At 45.3% G+C, this 25,777-nt stretch overlaps 1 protein-coding gene across 1 annotated transcript in view; it reads right to left on the reverse strand.

The window, feature by feature from the left end:
* Positions 1 to 19,559, reverse strand: part of LOC148501566 (FRAS1-related extracellular matrix protein 2-like) — a 92,245-nt gene extending 72,686 nt beyond the window's left edge. Inside the window, exons 1-2 of the mRNA XM_088450266.1 lie at positions 14,555 to 19,559; positions 14,130 to 14,219 (exon numbers count right to left, since the gene is read on the reverse strand). Of these exons, the coding sequence (XP_088306392.1) occupies positions 14,130 to 14,219; positions 14,555 to 19,559 (5,095 nt within the window). The remainder of the gene's footprint in view (positions 1 to 14,129; positions 14,220 to 14,554) is intronic.
* Positions 19,560 to 25,777: the final 6,218 nt, after the last annotated feature.

The following is a 25,777-nucleotide window of genomic DNA, read 5'->3' on the forward strand; positions in this document are numbered from 1 at the left end:
CGCGGGACCCCGCTGCTTACCTGCATCCCCTTGGATCCGGCCATGGTCCAAAACATCTGGGGGAACCGCTAGCTGTGACCCCAGATGTTTACCAGCATCCCCGGATCAGTACCGGCGTTCTGGTACCGGCGGGGTGTAGGGGAGACGGCATGGACGTCAATACTGACTGTCCATGCTGTACTCCCAGATGTGCAGCCATTGCTGCCTTTAAAACAAACTTCAGGGGCTCTTCATAGCCCCCCTCTGCACAGTGCCTCCGACTCCGGGCAGGCACCGACGAATACTGAGATGCCTTGGCCCGGGGGCGGGGTATAGGAGAGGGACCCAGATGCATTCTGGGAGGCTGAAAACTTTAACTCTGGGGTGCCTGAAGACTGACGTCATCACCTATACCTCAAGGTATCCTGTGGATACCCTATGGACCCTGCAGTAGAAAGATGCATTTTATAAAAATTAAAAACAATAATGGACTTTACCATTAGCTCTCCCCGGCTGTGGGGCTTGTTTAATTTTGAGAAGCTTTATGTACTTTTAGTGGGAGGTAGTTGTAATCCCGGCTGTCGGGATGCCAGCACTGGAATCCCAACAAGAGTCAGAATCCCCACACCGGCATCCCAACTGCCGGGATCCCAATTGCCGGCATCCTGACAGTAAGTAGTGGGGTTAGGATTAGGAACTAGGGGGAGGGGTTAGGGTTAGGCACTAGGGGCGAGGGTTAGGGCAGTGCGGTCAGAATCCCTTTCCAGCATTCAGAATGCCGACGCCAGAATCCCATCACTTATCAGAATACCGGTGACGGCATCCCAACGTAAGTACTGGGGTTAGGGGGAGGGTTAGGTTCAGGCTGCGGGTGGGGGGTTAGGTTTAGGCTGTGAGGAGAGAGGGTTAGGTTTAGGCACTAGGGGGGAGGTTAGGTTTAGGCACTAGGGGGGAGGTTAGGTTTAGGCTGCGGGGAGGGAGGGTTAGGGGTAGGGTTAGGGGTTAGTTTAAGCTTACTTACCTCTAGGCATGAGGATTGTAACCTATTTGGTAGGTTACTGACCGCCGGGATCCCAAGTGCTGATATCCCGTACCCATCCCATGGTTAGGCACTAGGGGGGATGGTTAGGTTTAGGCACTAGGGGGGTTTAGGTTTAGGGTGCGGGGAGGGAGTGGTAGGGTTATGATCCTTACTGACAGCTGTCGGTATCCTAAACCTGTCGGGATTCTGACTGCCGCATGCGGAGCGCCGGTATCCCGTACCCAACCACTTTTAGTGCTTATCTCCATAGACCCCTTTGTATGTATAATCGTATCTATCATAGAAATATTCTATGCATTTTAAGTAAAAATAAGAGACTTACTGACTATTTTGTAAATCTGACAGACAACAATCATGTCTGACCTCTGCTCTGCAGTGTGTATGCTATGTGTAACAGTATTGTCAGGAGAATATAAAACCTTTTACTGAAGTCTATCATTTTATGGATGAAACTTTTTTTTATATATTGAATGTCAGTAAACTCCTAAAGTACAGACCAGTGCATTTAATAACCGAAGACTGTGAATATGAATTATATCAATTATTTTCCTGTAATAGTTTTTAATAAGTAAAAATATATTTTTCCTACATATCTAAAAGGTAATGCTTGCAATGTATTTATGTATGTTTAATGTACATATGTTTCAGTCATAGTGCATATGTGGTTAACAAAATAAGATGTTGACGTGACACAATCATTACTAAATAAAGTTTTGAGAAAAATATTTGAAAATTCACATGGGAACTTGTAGTCTTTAGTATTTGGCAGAAGCTTATATCTTTGTCCTGAAAACCCGGATCCCAATGCCATTCCACTACTGATTATTATATGTATGCCTAATTATGCCTGTGTAGTTAGCTGGGTGGCCAGCAGAGAAATAATCTTCTTAAACTTTACTTCAATTTGACAAGGGTATGGAATCAATCTGAAAAGGCTAATGAGCTTGTAGCCAAGTGTAATGGATTAATTAGAGTGACAGGAACATAAATTCCTGTTCAAATGAATGACTTCGAAATTTACATTCTTCCCATTTGTAAAACTATGCATAATATATATACACACATATATATATATATATATATATATATTCATATTTATATATATATATATATATATATATATATATATATATACACACACACACACACACACACACACACACACAAGTATATAATAATAGAATGACTCTTTTTCCTTTATCGTCCCCCATTATTATTACATGGTAATTGGTAATAGTGATCAGAGGTCAGCAATGGCACTTTTACTTGTCCTTGGTAAATAGGATGTATATCTCTTCCTGCACCCACCTTCCCAAGATCTGTGCCTATAATCAACACAGATTACCGGCTCCTTTTCCCACTTGCAGGAGATTTTCAGGCTTTACCAACCCTATGAGGCTCCATCCATTGTACAAGTCTTTGCCTCCCAACCTTTACTGTATTTATTTGCAATTTTAAAGCACTATGTAGTATGCATACACTAAATAAATAAATAAATAAATGCTAATAGATAGTGGAGTCATATATGCATGGTATTCCTTTACATAATAATAAAAATATATGATAGTGTGTAGCATGTTCCTAAAAGATGTGATTTCAAAACCCTCTATAGAAACAAAGGATATTGCAAAACATATCAACCAATTTTATAGACAAATCACAAATTAAGTGATGTGTTGGAAATTGTGTTCCAAGTCTGATTAGATGTGATCTGCGCTGATATTCCTGTACACCCATGCCTAATAGTAATATTTGGCACATACAGTAAGTAACATAGGCAGTTTTAATAACTTTTCTTATCTGCCTATTTGCAAAGGAATCAGCCGGCATAACAAGAAGGAGTAATGTGATTAGAATGAATTGTCACTTCCTATACTACAATGTTTTTTTAGCACCCATGTGATTTGCTTTAGCTATCAGGTCAGAATTTACACAGATAGCAGAATGTCTGGGGCGGAAGTATGAATCTTATGTCCCATGAGCAGTATGCAATTCAATATTTTTTTGTTGAATACCAAATGTTAGGAGCCCGCTATGCCTCCAGAGCAGCCTGCATTACATTACATGTGGCATGGATTCAACAATGTGCTGGAAACATTCCTTAAGAGTTTTTGGTTGAAAGATTTCCGCAGTTGCTGCAGATTTATTGGCTTGCAACAAATCTCCTGTTCCACCACATATACACTGTATTCACTGTCATTTCATGGAACCAGCAGGAAATAACATGGGCTTTGTTATAAGGCTCTACCCTGCTGGTAGTTACCATCAGTAGATCGGTAGACTGTCACCATAAAGGGATGCACAGGAACAAAACTAGGCTCTAGCAAAACAGTGCCAAATTGTTATTAACCAAAAAAATGTCCTCAAAGTTTTTATATATTTTTTTGTGAATTATCAATTTTTTGAGACATTTTTGGAACAGATTGTTTTAGAGATTAGTGATTAAATATTTTATATATAATCAATCTGGAATGGCTATGAGGGGGAGAGAGCAGGGGGAGGTGGGGTTGCTGCAATGCAGTCAACCCTGATAGTTGGGTGATCCTATTGGGATCGCCACTTGCAGCCGTCCCCCGGCAGGGGAAAGAAGGGAAGCCACAGCTTCTATGAGTCCGGGTTGCTGTCTTCCTGCAGCCATAGGTGGGCGATTTTGTTAGATCACCCTTCAGTGCCTCGGCTGACAAAAGGAGGCAGGGGGAGATTGCTGTGACAACTGAGGACCCTCGCGGGTGGGCTGAGCCCAGGAGCTGGTAGAAGATTGGCAAACAGCTGCTGCCAGCAGGCTCCCCTGCGATTTCAAGCATTACGTTGTGGGGGCAGGGCCGCAATGTGGTTATTCTCAGACAATCGCGTAATAACATCACTTGCTCCACTCACTTCGGCTGAAAAATGGGAAATAGAGGAGTTGCCCACTTTCAGGAGCCACACGGAAATCCGGGAAAGTGGGCAAGTTTGTGCATGTCACATCAGAAATCAAGATTCGTTAGACCATGTACTATTTTGTTGTTCTTAGCTGAGTAGGTCCTGGTGTTGCCTTCTGCTGCCCTATACCCTCCACATTAAGGTTTTAAAGTGCTGTGTGACTGTTGTAACACATGGTTATTTCAGTTACTGTGACCTTTCTGTCACTTTGAACCATCTAGGCATTTTCTCCAGACCTCTTTCACTAACAAGGTGCTTTCAGTCACAGAATTGGAGCTCACTGGATGCTTTATGTTTTACACATCGATCTCTGTAAATTGTGGAGAATGTTGGGAATGGTCATTTAGATCACATTTATTTCCCTCTGTGGTGTTACTAACAACAACTGAAACTCTTGACCATATCTGCGTGTTTTCATGCATTGAGTTGCAGCCACATAGTTGGCTGAGTAGATCTTTGCAGTAACGAGCAAGCAAGGCCATAACTAGGGGAGTGCAAGCAGTGCTGCCATACAGAATGGCACCCTGCAGCCAGAATCGTGTCCTCGGGACACTCCATGCATATACACTGCAGCATTTACAGCCCCCGAAGCATCCGCAGTGCTGTAATTCCTAGTGCTGCCGGCCCCGTCCCCTCTGCATGACATCATACACTCAGGGGGCGTGGCTGGCACTGGGCGCAGAAAACTCTGTTACAGCGCTGCGAGCACGTGTACAGCAAGAAAGATTTATGAATCTGAGTTCCAGCAAAAGCAGCACAGAGGAAACAAACAAAAAAATCATCTAGGCCTGTTTGCTACTAGTTTGTGTCTGCAAATATTATTTATCTAATGTTATGCCTCTACTGCACTGATAAATAGATCCTACAAATATTTTTCACAGGTATGGCCCTATTTTTACCTCTGTATATTGTATAAACTTAAAGTCTGAAAAGGATACAAATCCTTTTGTTAAAAAATTTTTTTCAATCTTAGCCATTCATATGTTTTTAACAGCTAATACATACATTGACTGATTTAATCTGGGTGTTACATTGAAGAGATTAAAACATCCTTGCAGCGGATTTATTTTCAAAAGAAAAGTGATGATCGCAATAATTTAAAACCAAGAAACATTTACCTCCAGACAGCCAGTCTGCCTGCTGACACAAAGCCAGGATCTCTATATCTCACATACAGGAATGTCAGCATGCTCACAGAAAACAAAGGCTCCTAAAGTCTCAATTTCTCTACAGCGTCAGGTTAGTTTAGCAGGGTCAAGAATACCATGTTGGATGTTCATATGATGACCCAAAGAGATTTATAATGTGCAGCGTCCATGACTGCAGGGATACACATAAAGGCCAGAAATAATGAGCATCTCTATTGGAGAATCCATACTGTACATCGGGAACACATAATTCATTTGATAGAAAGTTTTTTGTCCTATTATAATTCATTTGATGTCAATGTTGTAAAACGTTACAAATATTCTACTATCTGATATTGCTGTTTCAAAAGTCATAAAGTAATGAAAATACTTCTCTGTTACTGTCTCTGGGCCTGATTCAGAGACCTACGCAATGCCAATATTTACCGTTATTGGTCGACTGTTAGCCACTGCGCATGTGTGAAAGCCGCACTGTGCATGCGTAGTGATTGCATAGCGATTACGCTCACCCAGAGGTCTCACTTACAAGTTGAGTGACAGGTAGTCAGCGCTTTGGGGAGGTAACGAGAGCGATTACAAAAACGTATGCGTTTAGGACTGCGTAAATGTCATTACATGGGCTTGCATAAATTAGCCATTGCGATCTCCTTCGGAGTATGAGAGCTCTTAGCATGTAAGGAGAGAGCAGTGTGTGACTGCCCGATGTGTGACGTTGTTACTGATGTTTATGCTGTTGTGCATCATCGAACGGACATGAGAAGACAGCAGTGGGTGTTCGTATGCTCGGGTAAGCTTTGGAAGGCTAGCACTTGTGTCTGTGAGAGATCTTAGCTGCGATTGCACTAGTGTAAGTCTCAGAATCAGGTCCTCTGTGTGTATGCAGTCGCTGCAGGTACTTTGATTGCTGGCAGACTCCCCGATTACACTTTATTTTTCTGGTTACTGATGCTGGGTACACACTGGCAGATATATTGGCCGATCAATTGATCGGCCAATATTTCTGGTGCCCGTCGGCCAGTGTGTACCAACGATATGTTTGTGAACTACATCATTCACAGACGTATCACATCGGCTGTGCTGCACAGCCTATGGCAGATATATATCTGTCAATCGTGCTGTGAGAACGGGCAATTAGCTGACCGCCCATACACTTGCAGTGGCAGCCACGGGGAGAGGGTCGCGGCGCAACTCCCGGCCAGCGGGACTCGCTTACAGATGGAAGATGATGGTTGTTCAGGGGTATCATGTAACCAATGCATGTACTCCACCTACTGGTGTGCTGACAGGGTCTATTTGTATTTGCTCTGTCTACCATTATTATGCTTTGGCTACTTGTATGTTTGGTCCGATTACTATTACAATGCTGTGACTCCACCTGCCAATATGACTTGGGTTAACAGTGTGTTAACCCTGCCTTCTTTTGTGTTGTCTATAACTACATTTTAAATTCTCAATCCACCCCTGAACACACTAGTTCCTAAGATTTATTAGTTATGCTGGATATTGATCTGCTGTCGTGTTACTGCATATCTAGCTAATATTAGGGCAAAACATCCTGCAATATTATTATTATTATAATTTATTTATATGGCGCCACAAGTGTTCCGCAGCGCCTTACAAAGTACATAAACAAGTTGTAGACAAGCGACTTACAGAATAATACACTACAGGACCAGGACATGGATAATATATATTGCTACATTAGCGACCATAACACCCAGATAAGCAACAGAGCATAAGCAACCAAGTGTTAGGTGCCCTAGTGGTAAGAAGTAGATGAAACTTAAGTAAGGGAGAAGCACAAGAGGGTAGAGGGCCCTGCTCGTAAGAACTTACATTCTAAAAGATCAGCCCAATTGTCTGACATCACTCCAGATATTACAGTGTGTATAAGTATATTTACATCTGTGTATATAGATAAAACAAACAAATGGGCATATTTGGATTTTAGAATGCAATAGGACAGAGGTCACATGTTTTTCGCAATGTTTTAATATGTATTAGCAAAGCAAAAAAATACAATAAACAACATAACATAACAGAGTGCGGTAATTTCAAAGCAGGGATTAAAGAGGAATTATGTTAGGACTATTCTATAGGTTTCACGGAAGCACAGTATAGATGACACTGATAAACAATTTAGGGAGAAGAAACACTCCAGGGCAGGGCTGCTGCAAATGTCAGGAGGGCAAAGGTTCTCTAAACTCTAAACAATAGGTGAGGCCCCCAGGTGTTATCAGATTGTTTGCTTACTCCATATCACAGGGAAGTTCTGATAAGTGAACAATACAGTAGATGGTAACAAAAACTCAACAGTTTTTAGATTTCCAGACTTTATAAATTATAAATTTAGGCATATAGGGGTCAATTTAATTAGCCACAAATCACTGTCATCCATGAGTCGCTACAGCTATACCCACAGCAACAAAGTGCAAGTCTGGTGCGAGTCCAGGTTGTGAGGGGAGAGAATTGCAATGCGTTGCAAAGACAGCTTGCACCCTTCGCAGGTAATTGAATCAACCCCAAAGTTTTCATTCAGAGCTATTTATGGCGATTAAACAATTGTATGAACAGTGCAGTGGAGATCGGTTTCTACACCCACTATGACTGAATGGTGTGCCCGTTTAGATCACTAAATGCCATGGATGACTTTATAATGTACTTATCAAACTCTTGCCAAGATTTTACAACTATATGGTACCCATGGATGACTTATAAGTAGGGATGAGCGGGTTCGGTACTCAGAGAACCGAACCCATCCGAATTTCGGGGATCCGGGGTGATCCAACCCAAGCTCGGATCTTCCTGCCTGCCCCGGATCCTTCTCCCAAGGCAAAACCTTTTGTTTTGAGCGGGCTTAACGCTGATTGGCTGAGAGAGCCATCTGTCATGTGTCTCAGCCAATCAGCATTAAGCCCATTGAATATGGGCACAGGAAGCGAAAGATGTCGCCCATCCCCCACTGCCTGACACTGCTAGCACCCCCGCTGCCGCCACCCCCTGCTGCCGACCCCCACTGACAGCATCCCCCACTGCCGACAACCCAGCTGCCGACACTGCTGGACACCACCAGCAGCCATGCACTGCCGACACCATCAAGACCCCCACACTGAGGACATTGCTGGCACCCCCGCTCTGCCGACACCGACGGCAGCCTACACTGAGGACACTGCATGCACCCCTGCACTGCTGCCCCACGTACTGAGGACACAGTCAGCGACCCCACACTGCCGACACTGCCGGCACTCCCACACTGAGGATACCACCGGCACCCCTGCACTGCCGACACTTTCTTTACACTTGCACTGAGGACACCGCTGGCACCCCTGCTTTGCCGACACCACCCGCACCCTGCACTAAGGACACTGCCAGCACTACTGCCCCACGTACTGAGGACACCATCAGCGACCCCACACTGCCGGCACTCCCACACTGAGGACACCGCTGGCACCCCTGCTTTGCCGACACCACCGGTACACTGCACTAAGGACAGTGCCAGAACCCCTGCACTACTGCCCCATGTATTGAGGACTCCATTAGTGACCCCGCACTGCCGCTACTCCCACACTGAGGGCATCCCTGCACAGCTGACACTGTCAGCACTCCTGCACTGAGGATACCGCTGGCACCCCCGCTCTGCCGACACTATGCTCTCAGGACACTGCCAGGGTCCCCACTCTGCCAACACCGCCACACTGCCAACACTGACGGCACTTCCGCATTGAGGACTCCACTGGCACTCTCGCATTGAGAACACCGCCAGCACCCCGCACTGCCGCCACTGCTGTCACAGTAAGTCCACTATTGGTGTATCCAACCCACACTGTATAACACACTGTATCCGTGTTGGAACTTGGAAGCTGAACTGTCACATGTTAGTGCCGCTCACTGTGTCGCTTAGCTTAGTCAGCCAGCTAGCTGGATGCAACCTTTTGGCCTTAACTAGATTAAAAAAATAATATTGTGAGGTGGTCAAAATTGATTGGAAATGACTGGAAATAAATGTTATTAAGGTTAATAATACCGTAGGAACTAAAACTGGCCCATTTTATGTGATTTTAGCTGTTTTTATTATATTTTAAGAAAAAATCCAGATCCAAAAATAAAACTGAAAAACAAAACACCAAGGAAAAAAATCCAAAATCAGATTCAGATCTAAAACCAGGGGAGATCCAAAACCAAAACCAAAACACAAGGGTCGGCGCACATCTCTACTTATAAGGCATCTGACCATTACAAGTCACTCTGTAGAATTGAGAGTAGGGCTCGTGGAGATACCAGGATGGTTGTCAGCTAGGCAGCTTCCCTATATCAGTATGAGAAACAGTTTTAGTTTTAGGCCTCTCTTACTACTATTATATGGTAGAGTTCTTTTTTTTTCCTTCCTATTGTTCATTTCCCTGGCATGGAGGTTTTTCTTTTTTTCCCCTTTTCCCCCTTTTTCTTTTTTTCTCTTGTTCATGTGCTTTTCTTTTTATTTTATATTTTGGTTTTGTATGCTTCTAATAATACTAATTGATTGTGATGATTTGTTTATGGTTCAGTGTATGTGCTTTCTGTTTTACTGAAGTGATACACTGTACTAACTGTATTTTATCTTGGTATTCAATAAAAATAATAATAAAAAAAAAAAAAAAAACAATTGTATGAAAATATAACAAAAGAAACATCACAACGATTACCTTAATCCTAATTATCTGTTATTGGTGTGGATTACACTTCATAAAGAATGATCAGTAGGACTCTCAAATCCATAAAATCTAACCTACTTTACTTGCCATTTTTGTTTAATTATACAGTATGTGCATCACTACATTTCCAGCTGGTTTGAGGGCTAACTCTCTCATTTCTGTCATAGAATGTTTTGGCCAAAGGCTGCTACTAGCATCCTGCTACACTGTTGCAGACTGTTATTGGCTCCTGTTTGAAACCACATGTCACTACTCAATGCTTTTGGGGACACTGGGCCTGACTCAGCAAGTGTCTCTGATGTGATTGCGGCTGCAATCACACACGCAGTTCTGCTGCGAAAGTATGCTAATAATTGCAATCGCAAAGCACTCGCACTGACAACATGCAGACGCCCACTTCCCCTCTCGCACATCCGTAATACCATGAAATCCAGCCAAAACATCGGAGCCACTCGCACATTTAAGGCAGGTCTGACCTACCACTAAATTGCTAACTTTCCTGCAAGCAGTGAGAGCTCAAGCTGCGTATGCCAATGTTATGCACGCCCCTATAACAGCGTTCAAATGCACTGGCACGCCTGCGTTTCTCCGACCATTCCCCCATCACCACCCCCAAAAGTTGCTTCCTGTCAATCACTCTGCGATGGGTCTGCGTACTCACTGCGATAGCAAGTCCCGATTGCAGTGGTGCCTTCGCACACTGCGATGCATGCGTATGCTTTAGCAGTTGCGATCTTTGCTGAATCATGCCCAGTGCTCCTTCCACTATATTATCTGTGATTACTTTCTTGTCTCCATTCCTCACCTCACATCAAGACACTGTCCCTGCCACATGCAGCCCTGCCCTCACTATAATCGTATTAGTTTATGAACCCCATTTAATGAGACATAACTCCTTTAGCATTGACTAAAGGGGTTATGTTCTCCTTTCAGTATTTAACACAGCTGCAAACTAAGTTTAATGCTGTTTGTCACTGTATCGTTTTACGCCATCTATAGATGGCGAAAGCGATACATTCCCCATTGCTGGAAATAGGGACCAACAACATTCAGAGAAGCCTTCCAGGCATTGTGGGGTCCTCACCGGGTGAAAGTCCATGCGCATATGTAGATTGGCCGTCACACATTCGCATAACAGCATCAGAGCAGAGGATGCTGCAGAGGAGACGTATGTTGCTGGATCTCCCGGGGGGGTGCCTAAACCTACCTCCCCCCAGGGGTGCCTCCCCTCCTTCCCCTAGCCTAAACCTAACCCTCCCAGGGGGGTGCCTAACCCTAAGTCCCCCTCGGGAGCCCCTATCCTAACCCTCCCCCCGTGCGGCTGTCCGCGCCAGGTGCCCGGCTTACCTTCGATCGGTAAGCCGGGTGTCGGGCTCCCGGCGTAGGTAAAATGACAGGCATCGGAATCTCGACGCCTGTCAATTAACCTTTGCCAGGATTAGACAGTCGGGAAGCCAGCGGTCGGGATTCCGTCCGTCGGCTTCCAGACTGCTTCCCTGCTGGTAGTAATGCTAAATATCAGTGACATATTCATTAGTATCACTGCAATACTAAATGAAATATGCCGCTGGTAATAAAGATTGTTGTTAAAAAGGGCCCTATGTGTCCCCACAGGATCATATCCTGCTGCTGTGAACAACACTCTGATGATATGATTGGCTAATAAACAAGGTGCACAGAGCACCTTAAGAAGATCATACATGTCCAGCTGCTCTGTAGTCAGGGATACCATTACTCTCATTCAAGTATGTGTAGTGCATTCTTCATCTCACGTGTCAGGTTCCTCCTACTACTGTATTTGTTTAGTTAATGAAATACCTTTTCTGTTGCCTGAATAACTCCACTTTGGGAAATGAAGGTAACAGTTTATAGGAGTGTTTTATCCAAGCTCATAGAAGAGTTGAAATGAATATAAAATTCAAATATGCAGCATGAAATATATAAAATGTTCTATTACTAATACTGACTTAATATTAGTACAGTATGTATACCATAACTTTAATCATTATTCAATATAGTAGCAGAACTAACCATTATTTTACCACAAAAATCTGCATTATTTATTGTGAATATAGATTTTTTTAATACCCTCTAACTCCTGTTGCATGATGCTGCTACCTTAAGGTGCCCACACACATACCGATACACTTACGATCAGACGATGTGTCCGATTTCCTTTGAAATTCTCCCCGGCAGCTCAGCACACAATCAGCACACAATCTGCACACGATTTGCTGTCCAATCTTCATACGATCTCCTGCAGCCAGACTTTTTCACAGTGCATTGTGTCCTAGATTGTCAGATCTGCCATACTGCACGGCAGATCTGACGATGCGATGTGCGACCTGCGGGGGCGCGCATCGCATCGTGATCGTGAGTGGGGACTCACGATTTGGGCATTTTTTACCCGATCTGTCGTTCCAATGTGTCGGAATCGGCCAGATCGGGAAAAAAATCGCTGGGCACCTTTACATTGCCTTCCTGTGGAAGGAGTATACCTGAGATATTTGGACAACATTTTCTTCTAAGATAACTACATTATGAAGAAAAAAACAGATAGGAACAGAAGGAAAATTATATAGTTTGCACTACATTCACCTAACATTTATGCGCCATATGGAGCGAGATCCTTCTCGTGACTTAGACGTCATGCCACGGATATCCAGTTTTGTACTTTTCGCACTTTTACATCTTTTTCGCGCAACATAGCATCAATGTGGAAAGCTATTTTCTTTAAAAACTGTCCCCGACATTATCTGTTTTTTTTGTTAGTCGAATTATGTAACTAGTACCTATTTATACAAGCTTAACTATAATTTAATAACAAATGTTCATATTAATTAGTAAAATTATACTGAATCAGGTTTAAATAGCTAATATTTAAGTAATTTTCTAATAAAAAAAAAATGACAATTTTGAGGACATTTTTTTTTTAAATATTAGCCAATTAAGTGGTTAAGGAGAGATGTTTGTGGATAAATCTGTACATGAATAAAGAACGGAAGTAAGTGCTAATAAAAATAATAATAACTGAGACAATGCAAAATTACTTTGCATATAAAATGTCAATATAATTAGAAGCCTTCATGCCATACCTTTTATTCATGTAGATTTATGAACTTTACAAGGTTCTCTGTTGAATAATTATATATGAATAATTATTTGATTATGACAGAAAATGTAGGTACTGCTACAAATATTCCCAAAGTGATGATGTAATGCTTTGAAGCACTTTCAGCTCAATCTGTCATCACTTGACTTGTTATTCACACAAAAAGCACAGTTCACAGCACTGATTTCCCTTATGCTAGATACTGCATGTGAATTTGTGACCCTGCACTTGTTCCAACCTGTCTCTGGAATACAGCATTTAGTGCATGTTATGACCCACTGTAATAATTCCCACTCCAATTTAACTGTCGGATGTAGAGGACACTTAGCAGATCACAGACTGGCAGATCATTTCCAGATGCAAACCTGCTGCTTGTGGTTTCTTTCAGTAGATCAATTTATCACAACGCGACAGCATATTTCTACTTATTTATGCCCTGGCCTGAAAACAACCATATGTAAGAAGAAATAATATTATTTGAGGATAGTGTCAGTATATAGCCTGCTGTAAAATAATAATTAATTAAGTTTGCGGATAGAGCTACAGTATTTTAAGCCTTAAAATTCTACATGACCAACATGAGAGCAATTGTGTATGTGAAAGTGTGAATGGCAATTAGCAGATGAATTAGGCAATACTTAATGAAGAGTTTTAGATTTTGGGGGAAGTTTATCAAACCTTCACAAAAGGACAAATAAAGAAGTTTCCCATAGTAACCAATTAGATTATAGCTATAATTTATCCAGTACATTCTATAAAATGACAGATAGAATTTGATTGGTTGCTATGGAAAACTCTTTAGATTGTGTTATAAGTATCCCCATTAACTTATACCTCCCTGAGTAACTCTTTGTTTTCATGTTTACATTTCCCCTACCTTGCATTTCCCTGTTTATGAATTTCCCACTATTTCACAGTTTGACACTGAGAAACACTGTGGTAACGTACAAATCAATAATAATAATAATAATAACAATAATAACAATAATAGCAACAACATAATAATAACTATATAATAATAATAACAATAATAATAATAATAATAATAATAATACAATTCTTTTTTTATACATGTAGGCCCTACAATTCATTAATAACAATCTTCACAGATCTGAATTGTTAGATTTGTTTTCAACAACTACTGACCCTATTGAGGCTATCATTGTGTTAATAGTCAGAGACACTTTTCAAGGAGAATAAATTAAAAGCAACAGAACTGAATTCCAAGAACTCACCGATATCTTCTACTGAGAAATGGAAGATGTCACTAGTAGCATTCTCACCATCCTTCAGGACGTAGCAGACTTTCATATCGTCAATGTCAGCTATTGAAGTTGAGAATAGAAGAATAAATGAGATGTACATTTACCAGCCATGTTGACATTAAAATGATACATTAAACTATCACAGTGAATTCATTTAAATATACACTTTTCTCCATGACTGTTATGATGTAAGAACTGTCTTCTGAATGATAAAAAAGAAACATTACCATGTGTCTAGCATTCTCTATTATTCTATTTCTTAAATGAGGTGTTAACATTTTTCAAACTAACCTTTTTTGTTTGCATGTTTCCTTATAGAAGTAAACAATATAGTAGTAATACATTACAGGCAAAGTATGTAAGTAGCAGTTCAGGTTGGCATCAATTGAACTCACCCTGTGTGAATGCCTTCACGGTGTCATTGCCGCGTGCCATGTTGATAATGGTCCCATGCCTTGGTCCATCTGTGACTCTGTATTTCAACATTCTGTTGGGGCTGTCTCGATCCTCTGCTCTCATTGATTTACTGGTGATGAGAAAACCAAGATGTCCAGAGGGAAGGCTTCTTAATGTTGCAGCCCCTTTGTTAACAGCAATTTGAGGAACACCATTATCCAAGGAATTTATTCTAATCTTCATCATTTGCGGTTTCCGTGTTTCAAACATGGTGTATGGGAATATGTAAAATTCTGTGTGTGTCCCGTCGGAGATGGTAAAGGAGAAACTATCTTCAGAAGTCTCACTCCCATCATGCCTATAGCTTATTAAATTTTCATTTAGATCTTGATTAGTGAAGGTAGTTATTTGGAGACTGTTGTTGAACAAAATGTGCCCATGCACTGGGACCTGAGTGATTGTAAATCGCAGCAGGTGGTCAGGAGTGTCCATATCCTCAGCAGTGAGCTCAAAGGGAGTGATGAGTTTATTTTCTCCTTCGTTTACCACCAGGTCCTGAATTGTAAGAACTGGTTTCTTATTGTCTACATCAGTTATTGAAACTCTGAATGTACGAAACAGAGGATTATAGCCATCTGTCACTTCAAACTCAAAACTGTCCATCTTCATCTCATCTTCTGAGGTGTGAATGTAATAGATCTTGTTCCCAGCCAGTTGGAGTTGAGTGAAGGTTGTGATAGGAATCCCCGGCAGATCCGTGCTCTCTAGATGACCACGACTTGGTGCCCTTGTGATGCTAAATCTCAAATTCTCATCAGGACTGTTGATGTCACTTGTGCTTAGAAGGTCAGTTGTCAATGTTACCTTTCCTCCCTCTTTTAGCGTGACTCCTTTGTTAATAACATCTGGGAAAGCATTGTCAATGCTGCCAATACTAATGTAAAAGTACCTGTCAATAAATGGGTTAAACCCATCTGTGATGACAAATTTTATGAGGTCACGTATACCTTCTTGGCCTATGTGAGTGTATTGGATGAGTTCCTTGTCAATGTCACCTTGAGTAAAATTAATTCCTACTGTGATGTTACTCAATACTGTTCCATCTTGGTCGAGGTGCTGTAGGAGTCCTTGATTTGGGCCAAACTGAATAATATAGGTTAGAGATGTATCATCAGAATCAAAATCTGTGGCTTTTAGGACCTTATTCGTAATCAGTTTTGTTTCTCCAATTTCAATCTCTAGTCCATCATTGATTGTCATTCTTGGGGTCTCATCATCTACAGGAATGACCATTACAAGTATTTTTTTCTCCACACTGTGCTCTCCGTCAGTTAGGAGAATATTAAAACTGTCCTCCTTGGTCTCAGAGTCATCATGCTCATAAATAATACTAGAGCTCTCTTTTATGTCCTCCAAGGTGAAGTTAAAGATGGGAGAGGCACTTTGCTGCAGCATTACTCTGCCATGCTGAGGGGGCTTAGTAATTATGAAGATAAGTTCATCTGGGGGTTGATCTGCATCAGCAGCATTAAGGATGGGAGTGTCAATCACCAGGCTCATTCCTTCCATAACAATAAACTCCCGAGTAAATATTTCTGGCTTCTCATCATTTGTGGGGATTATAACAATAGGGAAGAAAAGGGGCTGAGAGAAGCTTACACCATCTGAACAGCGGAAAGTGAACCTGTCTTCTATAGGTTCTACTTCCTGGTGGATACTTTGAACATAATATATATGGCCAAGATGGATATCTCTTATACCGAAGGCACTGATAGGAATTCCAGATCTGGACTTTTCTGAACCTGGGGCTGGGGAGATATTTTCTATATATCCTGAAGTGGGCTGGACAATAATAGTACATAATATTTCATCATTTGGTGTATCAACATCTTCTGCATCCAGGTTTTCAGGTATGATCACATTTTTGCCACCTTCTAATACGGAGAATTGATCACCCAATTTTGCAACAGGGGCTTCACTGTCCACTGGGAGAATGGTCACATGAACCTTCACGCCATGTACTTTGTTGCCTCCAATCACCCACTCATTCGAAAGATCTGACATTGTTAAGTTAAAGAAGTCTTGCTGTCTGTGAAGGCCTATCTCTCCTGCTGTATGTGCATATGTGACATAACCATTGAGGAGATCTTGTTGAGAGAATCTCTCAGAGGGAACACCATTAACCAATATTTCCCCTCTTTGGGGAGGCTCCTCTACAATAAAAGTAAGAATGAGGTCATCAGTGTCAGGGTCAGTGCCCTGGATGACATTTGTAGTGATTTCTGTTTCTCCCCTCTCTAGGACCTCTAAGGAGGATCCCAAAAGGCCACCAGGAAGCATCAATGTAGGTGCCTCATCATCCACTGGCTTAACACGTATTCTTACTGTAATAGGAACTTCATGCACACCATCACTGACCACCAGTGAAAAAGAGTCAAAGGTTGATTCATCCCCATTATGGACATAAGATATATGTTCTTGTTCAATGTCAAGTAGCCCAAACGTTATTCCCGGGAAGCCTGTTTCACCACGATACTGTAAATGACCATGTAATGGGGCTTCTGATAGGCTGAACAAAATGTTTTCTGCTTCTGTGTCTGGATCTGTGGCATCAAGTTCAGTTTTGGTAAAAGCTAAAGAACCCCTTTCTTGGACAGTGATCCCTGTGTTGATGATTTCAGGTGGTTTATTATCCACAGGTTGCAAGAAAATAGTGAAAGTTCCATTGACTGAATTCCCTGAAGCATCTTCCACAGTGTAGTTAAACTGCAAAACTTTGGGGACTATTCCCAATTCATTTTCAGGTGGTCTGTAGGAAATCTTGTGATGGTTAATTTGCGCTTGAGTAAAAGCAGTCACCTGAACATCCAGAAGTTCACTAAGCACAATATGTCCAGTGAGAACAGAATGATTGGGGTCAGTGTCCCTGGGGTGGCTGTGTAATGTGTAGTTGAGATTTCTGTCATCTGTGTCCATATCTGTGTACCGTAGGTGCTTCTTTTTAAAAGAAGTCACCTCATATTCTTTAACAGTCATGTGCAAAGTTGTCCCTTGGAACAGTTCGGGATGGAGGTCATCTACAGGTTCTATCCGCACAGTGAACACCTGTAGTCCTGATTGGTTGGGGGGATCATTGTCATCCTGCACCATGAACAACACCTGGTCTAAAGTTGCCTCAGCACTGTGCTCTCCCACATGCCTGTAATGGAGTTTCCCATCCACAATGTCTTTTTGGTACCACTGGCTTACCACTTTCTCATACACCCCATCAGGGAGATATTTCCAGCCGTCACTCTCTTCAGACTCCTCAGTCTGTCTGAAGACAATTTGCCCCAATTTACTGAGGGGCTCCTGGACCACAAAGAGGATTGTGGAGTCTTCTGAATCAATGTCTGTAGCACTGAGCATGAACGGTGAGATGAGGGCCAGGCTCTTTTCTGCCATGCTAAGGCCAGTGTTGCCATTGAGGACCGGGGGCTCGTCATCTGTAGAAGACACTGTGATGGGGTAGAGCAGCTCCACCCTGTGCCTGCCATCATCCATCCTGAGGATGAGGTTGTCACTGTAGGTGTCACTGCCATCGTGTTGGTAGATCACCAGCCCAGAGTGCAGCTGCTGGGGGGTAAATGTAACGCCAGTCCCGCCGGTGTCCCCGTGTGCCAGGACCACCTGCCCGTGCCTAAGACCACCCACCACACTCACTCTCACCTCGGCCAGGTTGTCCTCATCGCTGATCACCAGGTTGTCCATCCCGGAGCCCGGACCTGAAAGCGGTCTGGACTGTCCCTCCAGCAGCCAGAGGCCGGCGTTGCGTGTAGCCAGCGGGGCCAGCGTGTTCATGGGCTTCACCACAATCATGAAGGCGAAGGTGTCAGAGGCGGCTCCGTCAGTGTCTATCACCTGCATCTCCAGCTGCAGGATCCGCTCCTGCCAGGACTCGGAGGCCGGCGGCTGGTAGGCGATCCTCAGCTCCATCACGTCCCGCTGGGAGAAGGAGCTGATGGGCGCGTTCTGGTCGTCGGTGCTGAGCAGGTAGCCGTCTGTCTCCGGGGATAGGGGGCTGGTCAGGTTAAAGATAAGCTCCCCGGGGTCGGACTCCGCGTCCTCCGCCGCCAGCATCTCCGGGGTCAGGGCTGTCAGCACGAACTGTCCCACCTCCATCATCAGCATGGAGACAAAGCTGGGCCGGGGGGCGCTGTTCTCTGCCCCCTCCTGTATCCTGACCGTCAGCTGGAAGTGCTCCCGCCGGCTGGGGGCGCCGCTGCCCCCGGACACTTCCACCAGCATGGGCAGGTAGTCCCTGTTAGTGGAAGGCTGCGGGGCTGTGTGCTGGTAGCGGAGCCCAGAGCTGGTGAAGCCATGGCAGTCCACGCCCTGCCCGGGGATGGCATTCAGCAGGTGCCCGTACCTGGGTGACCCGCCGGTGCCCGGCAGCGGGGTGACCCTGCAGGTTTCCCTGGCCGGGTCGTAGGAGAATGCCAGCACCTTCTTGTCTATGGGGACGCTGAGCCCGTGCAGCTCCTCCACCAGCAGCGGCAGGTTCCGGGTAACGAGTTCCAGCTGCTGGAACAGCACCTCCACCTCCAGCACACAGGGCACGATCAGCGTCTCTGACGGGGAGTCATACCTCAGCTGCAGGCTCACCCTGTCCCGGGCAGGGCTGCGGGAGCCCAGGTGGGTGTATGTCACCTCTCCCGCCCCGAACTCGCAGGGGAACCTCTTGGGGGCCAGTGAGCCTGGTCTCTGGGATAGAGGGTCGTTACCCAGCACGCTGACAACGCACCTGTCTCCGGGCTGCACTCGGATCACCAGGTCCGTCACCGGATCCAGGGACACAGACCGGCCGAAGGGCACCCGGAGTCCCCGATTGCTGACGATGATGTCATCTGGCTTCAGTGATCGGGACTCCAGCCCGCAGGTTAGGAGAGTCACTATAGCCGCTATGTAGTAGGGGAGAGTCGGGAATCCTCTGTCACGGTAACGGCTCACGGATAACCTGGCCATATTCTAGCCCGATACAGAGTCCCAGTCAGGCTATTGCCTGGTGCAGAGCTGCAGAGTCCCACTCCAGCTATTGTCCTGTGCAGAGCCCCAGTTAGGCTGTTGTCCGGCGCAGGGTAGCAGAGTCCCAGTGCATCTATAGCGAGTGAGTAGTGCAGCAGAATAGGAGTCCCGGGGATTGTAGAGCAGAACGCTGTTACAGCCGTTGCTGCAGGTGATGTCAGGACACCAGGGCTGGTGCTTGTGAACTCAGGATCTCCTAAGTGTGCGAGGTGGGACAGGGTAAGCTGCAGGTAATATTACAGCTGGGAGGGGCTGGGTGGCATGTGAACCATGTCCTCTCTCTCCCCTTTCTCTCTTACTAGTCTGCTCCCACCAATAATGTGCAACCCTCTGACCTCCCACTACTGTGCCCTACTCTGTCCTGTGCCCTGGCTGTGAGTAAAGTGACAGCAATCTATTAGTGTGTATGTGCAGGTCTGTTACTGTAGAAGACAGTGCTAGATGTAGATCCAATTCACAATCATCCCACTCCAGTGCCACCAGCCCACTAAGGGTAAAGACAACGTATCTTGGGGAAGGCACAAGGGTGAGATTTTAATACTGTACAATTAATGGGAGGATTCACTGCATCAAAAAAGTGTAACCTTGCAGACAGTGGTGTCTTGTGATTCCTTCCTATATTGTATCCAGTAATCAATCTGCTTTAGGATAAAATCAAACATGAATTGTTAAATTATACAAAAAATGGGCATAAGGATTGGAATACATATTACACGCGAATGGTTGTTTTCATACAGTATTGGCATATAGCTGGCATTCATTGTGTTACATTTATCTTATATACGATAAAATTCTGATTATAAATGAACCCACTGCTATATACAAAATCACTGCAAATAAGCATTTTATTAATACTAAATTAGTAGCTTAAACTCACAAGAAGCTGAAAAAGCTCCTTTGATTGTCTAAAAGATTAGAACAGGAGTCTGGTTATGAAAGAATAATAGCTCTTCAGATCAAACAGCATCTTCACACAGCTACATGCCTATTAAATATACTTCTGACTTTTAAAGCTTCCACCTGAAAGCTTTTATTGTATTCAGTCTCCTTGTTGTGTGGATAGAGCAGCCAGCAGAGGATGTGGGCTAAAGTGGTACAGTAATAGGTGGATTTGTGCCTTTCCTAAACTCTTCACTGTTTCACCTTCTAAAGGCAGTAAACTTAATATGGCAATTACATATTTAATATTTTAAAACATGTTTGTAATGATGCTTTATATTAAAATTGCAGTAGAAATGTTTACAGGTACTGAAGTAAAATATCAGCACATCACATAGGAAAGGTGGGTATTTTAGAAATGAACTTCAAGGAAGCAGTTTTCTATACACATCTTTTCAGTATGTGAACCTACAAAGCAAATAGGGCTGCACCTTCATAGTGTATAGACAACCTCTGGCTCTATAGTTTTGGTGGAAATACAAGTTCCAGACTGCACTTTCATCTGACATGACAATCTCAGAATATGGGGCCTATTCATCAACACTAAAATAACGGTTTTAAAGATATTTTCCTTAATTACCGTTATTTTAGTATTCATTAACGCAGGAGATATCACTGATATCTCCTAGTTAAGTCCGCCTGCATTGATGAATTAGGCTATTCATCAAATTCCGAAAATTAAGTATTTTCGGAATTTGACGGTGTTACTATACGCCACTCTCAGACGCAGAAACATAATGACCGTAGCTGTAATCAATGCTGTGCTTGTGCCGCTTTTGTGAATGTAACGGTGCATGCGCAGCACTGATTACAGCTGCGGTAAGTTAGAGCAGGGAAAAGTATCTGTTTTCTGAAAAGCTGTCATCACAAAAATGACAGCTTTTCGGAATAGATACTTATTAAGAGGAGGAATGATGAATTCCTCCTTTAATCAGGTAGAACTCCATGCGAGATCTAAACCTAATTAACTCCATCAAAATTTTAGTGTTGCTGAATAGGCCCCTGTTACTTATGCAATATATGAAGAACCTAGTGTCAGATTAAGGTCCACATGGGCCTGGAGCTGAAATGTATGAAGGGCTAATGATGTGGGGGCATGACAAGTGCAGTGGGGAGTGGTCTGCTCAGGGTGTGTGACGGGAATAGCTGGCTTCTACCTTCAACCATCATCTTGCCCTGACCACATAACAGACACACATAACAGACACACAAATGACCCTCACTCACTATCAAGCCCTGACCATAAAACAGACCTCCAAATACTCCTCACGCACTATCAAGCCCTAACCACAAAACAGACCTCCAAATACTCCTCCCTCACATCACACCCTGACCACATAACTAACACACAAATACCTCTCACTCACATCGGGATGTAGCGAACTTAGCTACGATCAGGATGCCGGCTTTTGAAATCCCAGCGCCGGAAATCCTGACCCGCGGGCAGAACACCGGTGCCGGAATCCCAGCATCAGTTGAGATGCCAACGCCGGAATTCCGACAGCCAGCATCCCGATCATTTGTATAGCGGGTTGGGTTAGCTGTTAGCCCCGGGTGAAAGGGGCGGAGGGTAAGGTTTAGGTACCACGGGGGGTTAGGGTTAGCCCGGGGGGGGTTGGAGGATAGGGTTAGGTACCCCAGGCCTGCCATCAGAAATTGTGATGCCCGGGACTGACAAAATAGGCAGGCCCCCCCCCTCTCCATGTTTCTGCAATTCCAACCTCACAGTGTCTCCCCAGCCAGCACCCCTTCTCTCTCTCTAGACGGCACCCCTTCTGTCTCTCTAGCCAGCCCCTGCATCCAGCCCCTTATAGCCCACAGACACTTACCTTCTCCAGTGTCTTCTTTTTGCGCCTCTTCGCGATGCAGCTGGGTCCTATGTCGGTGGTGTGGCGCGTGTGATGTCATGACGTCACGTGCGCCTTGTCTCAATAAGAAAAAAAATAACTTTATTGTACCAGGCTGCCACAATCCCCCTCCCACATTTCTCTCTCAGTGATCCCCCCTACATTCCCCTCTCTCTATGAGATCCGCCCACATTCCCCCGTCTCAGTGACATCCCCATACATTCCTCTATCTCAACGAACCCCTCCAGATTCTCCTCTCTCTCAGCGATCCCCCCCACATTCCCCTCTCTCTCAGCGATCCCCCCCACATTCCCCTCTCTCAGCGTTCCCCTCTCTCTCAGCGATCCCCCCCACATTCCCCTCTCTCTCAGCGATCCCCCCCACATTCCCCTCTCTCTCAGCGATCCCCCCACATTCCCCTCTCTCTCAGCGTTCCCCTCTCTCTCAGCGATCCCCCCCACATTCCCCTCTCTCTCAGCGATCCCCCCCACATTCCTCTCTCTCAGCGATCCCCCCCACATTCCCCTCTCAGCGTTCCCCCCACATTCCCCTCTCTCTCAGCGTTCCCCCCACATTCCCCTCTCAGCGATATCCGCATTCCCCTCTCTCTCAGCGATCTCCACATTCTTCTCTCAGCGATCCCCTCCACATGCCTCTCTTTCACAGCGATACCTCCACACACACATTCCCCTGTCTCAGTGACACCCCCATACATTCCTCTATCTATCTCAACGAACCCCTCCAGATTCTCCTCTCTCTCAGCGATCCCACCCACATTCCCCTCTCTCTCAGCATTCCCCTCTCTCAGCGAACTCCACATTCTTCTCTCACTCTCAGTGATCCCCTCCACATGCCTCTCTTTCACAGCGATACCTCCATACTCACACACACATTCCCCTTGACCTGTCAGTGATACATACACTGACCCTCATACACATACTCCCCTCTGCCTGCCAGTGACATCCCCCATACACATTCCATTTTGTCAGGCCCCCCCCCCCACAGGCATCTCTGCCTGCCAGTGACCAATCCCCACACACACACACACACACACACACTACCCTCTGCCTGCCGGTGACACCCCCCCACACATTCCCTTTTGCCGTTCTGTGCCCCCACCCCCCATTTACCTCTATCTCAGTGGCTGTGGAGTCCTCACTGCAGCTGCTGCCTGTTATAAGGGGGAGGTCCTGGGAGGAGTCAGAATAGCAGAGTGCGCTGGGAAGGAAAGAGTGTGCTGCACTGCTGATTACAGCTATGGCTGCTCTGAGCTCATGGTAAGGTGGCTGGTCCAGGGGAGGGGCCAGCCACCATGAAGTATAGCTCCTAGGATACAGCTATTATCTGCAAATCTGACAGCTGTCAGTGACGGCTTCCCAGCGCTGCGGATCTTCAGCATACCTCCCAACATGACCCTCTCCAGGAGGGACACAATGCTCTGGTCCTGGACTTCCCTGGTAAGAGGTGGGGCTGCAGCGCAGTTCAAAAGTCAAATAGGGAACCACACCAACTGTCATTTCACACGCTGCCAAACATCACTGGCTGGCACTCACTGGCAGTTGGTGTGACTCCCCTATTTGAATTTTGGACTGTACTGTAGCCCCACCTCTGGAGCCTCCACCAATCATACATTACCAGGGAAGTCCAGGACCAGAGCATTGTGTCCCTCCTGGAGAGGGTCATGTTGGGAGGTATGTCTTCAGTCATGATCCGGTATGCGCCTGGCCCCGTGTTGCATTGCTGGTAAGTCTCCCTGGGTGGGCCCCTCTCTATGGACGGGCTCGGGATTCCATACCTGGCAGCCCCCCCCTGATGGCGGCCCTGCCCCCGGGGTTAGGGTTAGGCACCAAATAGACTCAATAACCAAGTGGATTTTTGTTATCTCCAAAGTGCAGAGAAAAGGATATAGACACTTTCTATCTATGATTGTAAAAATAATTTTAGTATACAGGCTACCAATATAAATATATTAACCTCAAAACATCTCATAGAAAAGGTAAATGGGGTCAAGTAATAATAACTGACATTTATCTATTCTGACTACAGCCGCAATTTACCTTCTCGGGGGTTTCTATATTTGGTTACATGGGGCTAAATGTAATAGCCTCCACGTTTCTGATGCTGCGTGGTTATTGCGAGTCTCCATGTTTTTTTAAAGTGGCAACCATAGGCATCAGAACCGGGGGGCCAAGGAGGCAGCTCGCCCCTCCAAACATTTGAAAGGCGCACGGCCCCTGCATTTCACGGAGGAGGAGGTGTAATGTGTGGTCTAAGGGTCTGATTTAGACCCACTCGCGAGCGCACATCGCTCGCAAGTGGGTCAATGTTCCCCCACTGCGCATGCGCCGCCTCCGGCGTGCACAAGCGCGAGCCGCAGCGAGCGACGGCTGCTCCGTCGCTCCGGGGCTCACTACAAGACGGGGCGGCTGTCGATGGTGATTGACAGCTCGCCCCGTTTTGTAGGCGGGGAGGGGGGGTGGCTGCACAAACGCAGGTGTTCCCTTAGGAACGCCTGCCGTTTGTGGGTGGCCCTACTGACATCACTCGTGATGTCAGTAGTGGACTTCCTGCTCTATTAGAGCAGGAAGTCCACTCAGGCTTGCGGGAGCCGAGACCCTCCCGCAGGGTCTCGACGCAAGCCCGATGGTCGCGACCATCGCCAGGCCGCTCTCACTAACTGTGGGTGGTCACCCACAGCTTTGCGAGCGGCCTGGAGGCCGAAACAAAAAAAAAACTCCCTGATTCAGAGCGAGCGCCTATAAATCAAGCCCTAAGATCGCACATTACACCTCCTCCGTGCACTCGTGCAGTGCAGGGGCTGTGTAGCCTATTGCTATAAAGCATAGCCCCTGACCGTCCGCGGCCGCCGCTCCAGTGCCTGCGTGCAGGTAAGTTGGGGGGAGGGGAGTAAGGGGGGTGGAGGGCATCGGACCGTTTATATGCACTGGTGGCAGTCATTCTAAAGGCTAAACCAGAGGTTCCCAAAAGCGGTCCTCAAGGCTCCCCAACAGTTCAGGTTTCAGAGATATCCATGGTTTTGCACAGGTGACTTAATTAGTACCTCAGTCAATTTGATTTAATCACCTGTGCTCATTCATGGATATCTCTAAAACCTGAACTGCTGGGGAGCCTTGAGGACCACATTTGGGAACCTCTGGGCGGCTAAACCAATCTGGTATACGACCGCCCGATATGTCATTCCCCCAACGCATCCAGAAGCATGGTTTCGTTCCTCGAATCTTCAGATTGGCCTGCACCGCAGGCCGATCTTAAGATGTGACAAACAACGCGCCGGAGCGCACAATAGAGCATACACATTTGACGATGTGGACCATTTGGCAATCTGATCCATCGGAAATTAGCAAATCGTCC

The sequence above is a fragment of the Taudactylus pleione genome, unplaced genomic scaffold (assembly GCF_031769625.1).
Source record: "Taudactylus pleione unplaced genomic scaffold, aTauple2 ptg000513l, whole genome shotgun sequence".
In the NCBI taxonomy this organism is placed as follows: Eukaryota; Metazoa; Chordata; class Amphibia; order Anura; family Myobatrachidae; genus Taudactylus; species Taudactylus pleione.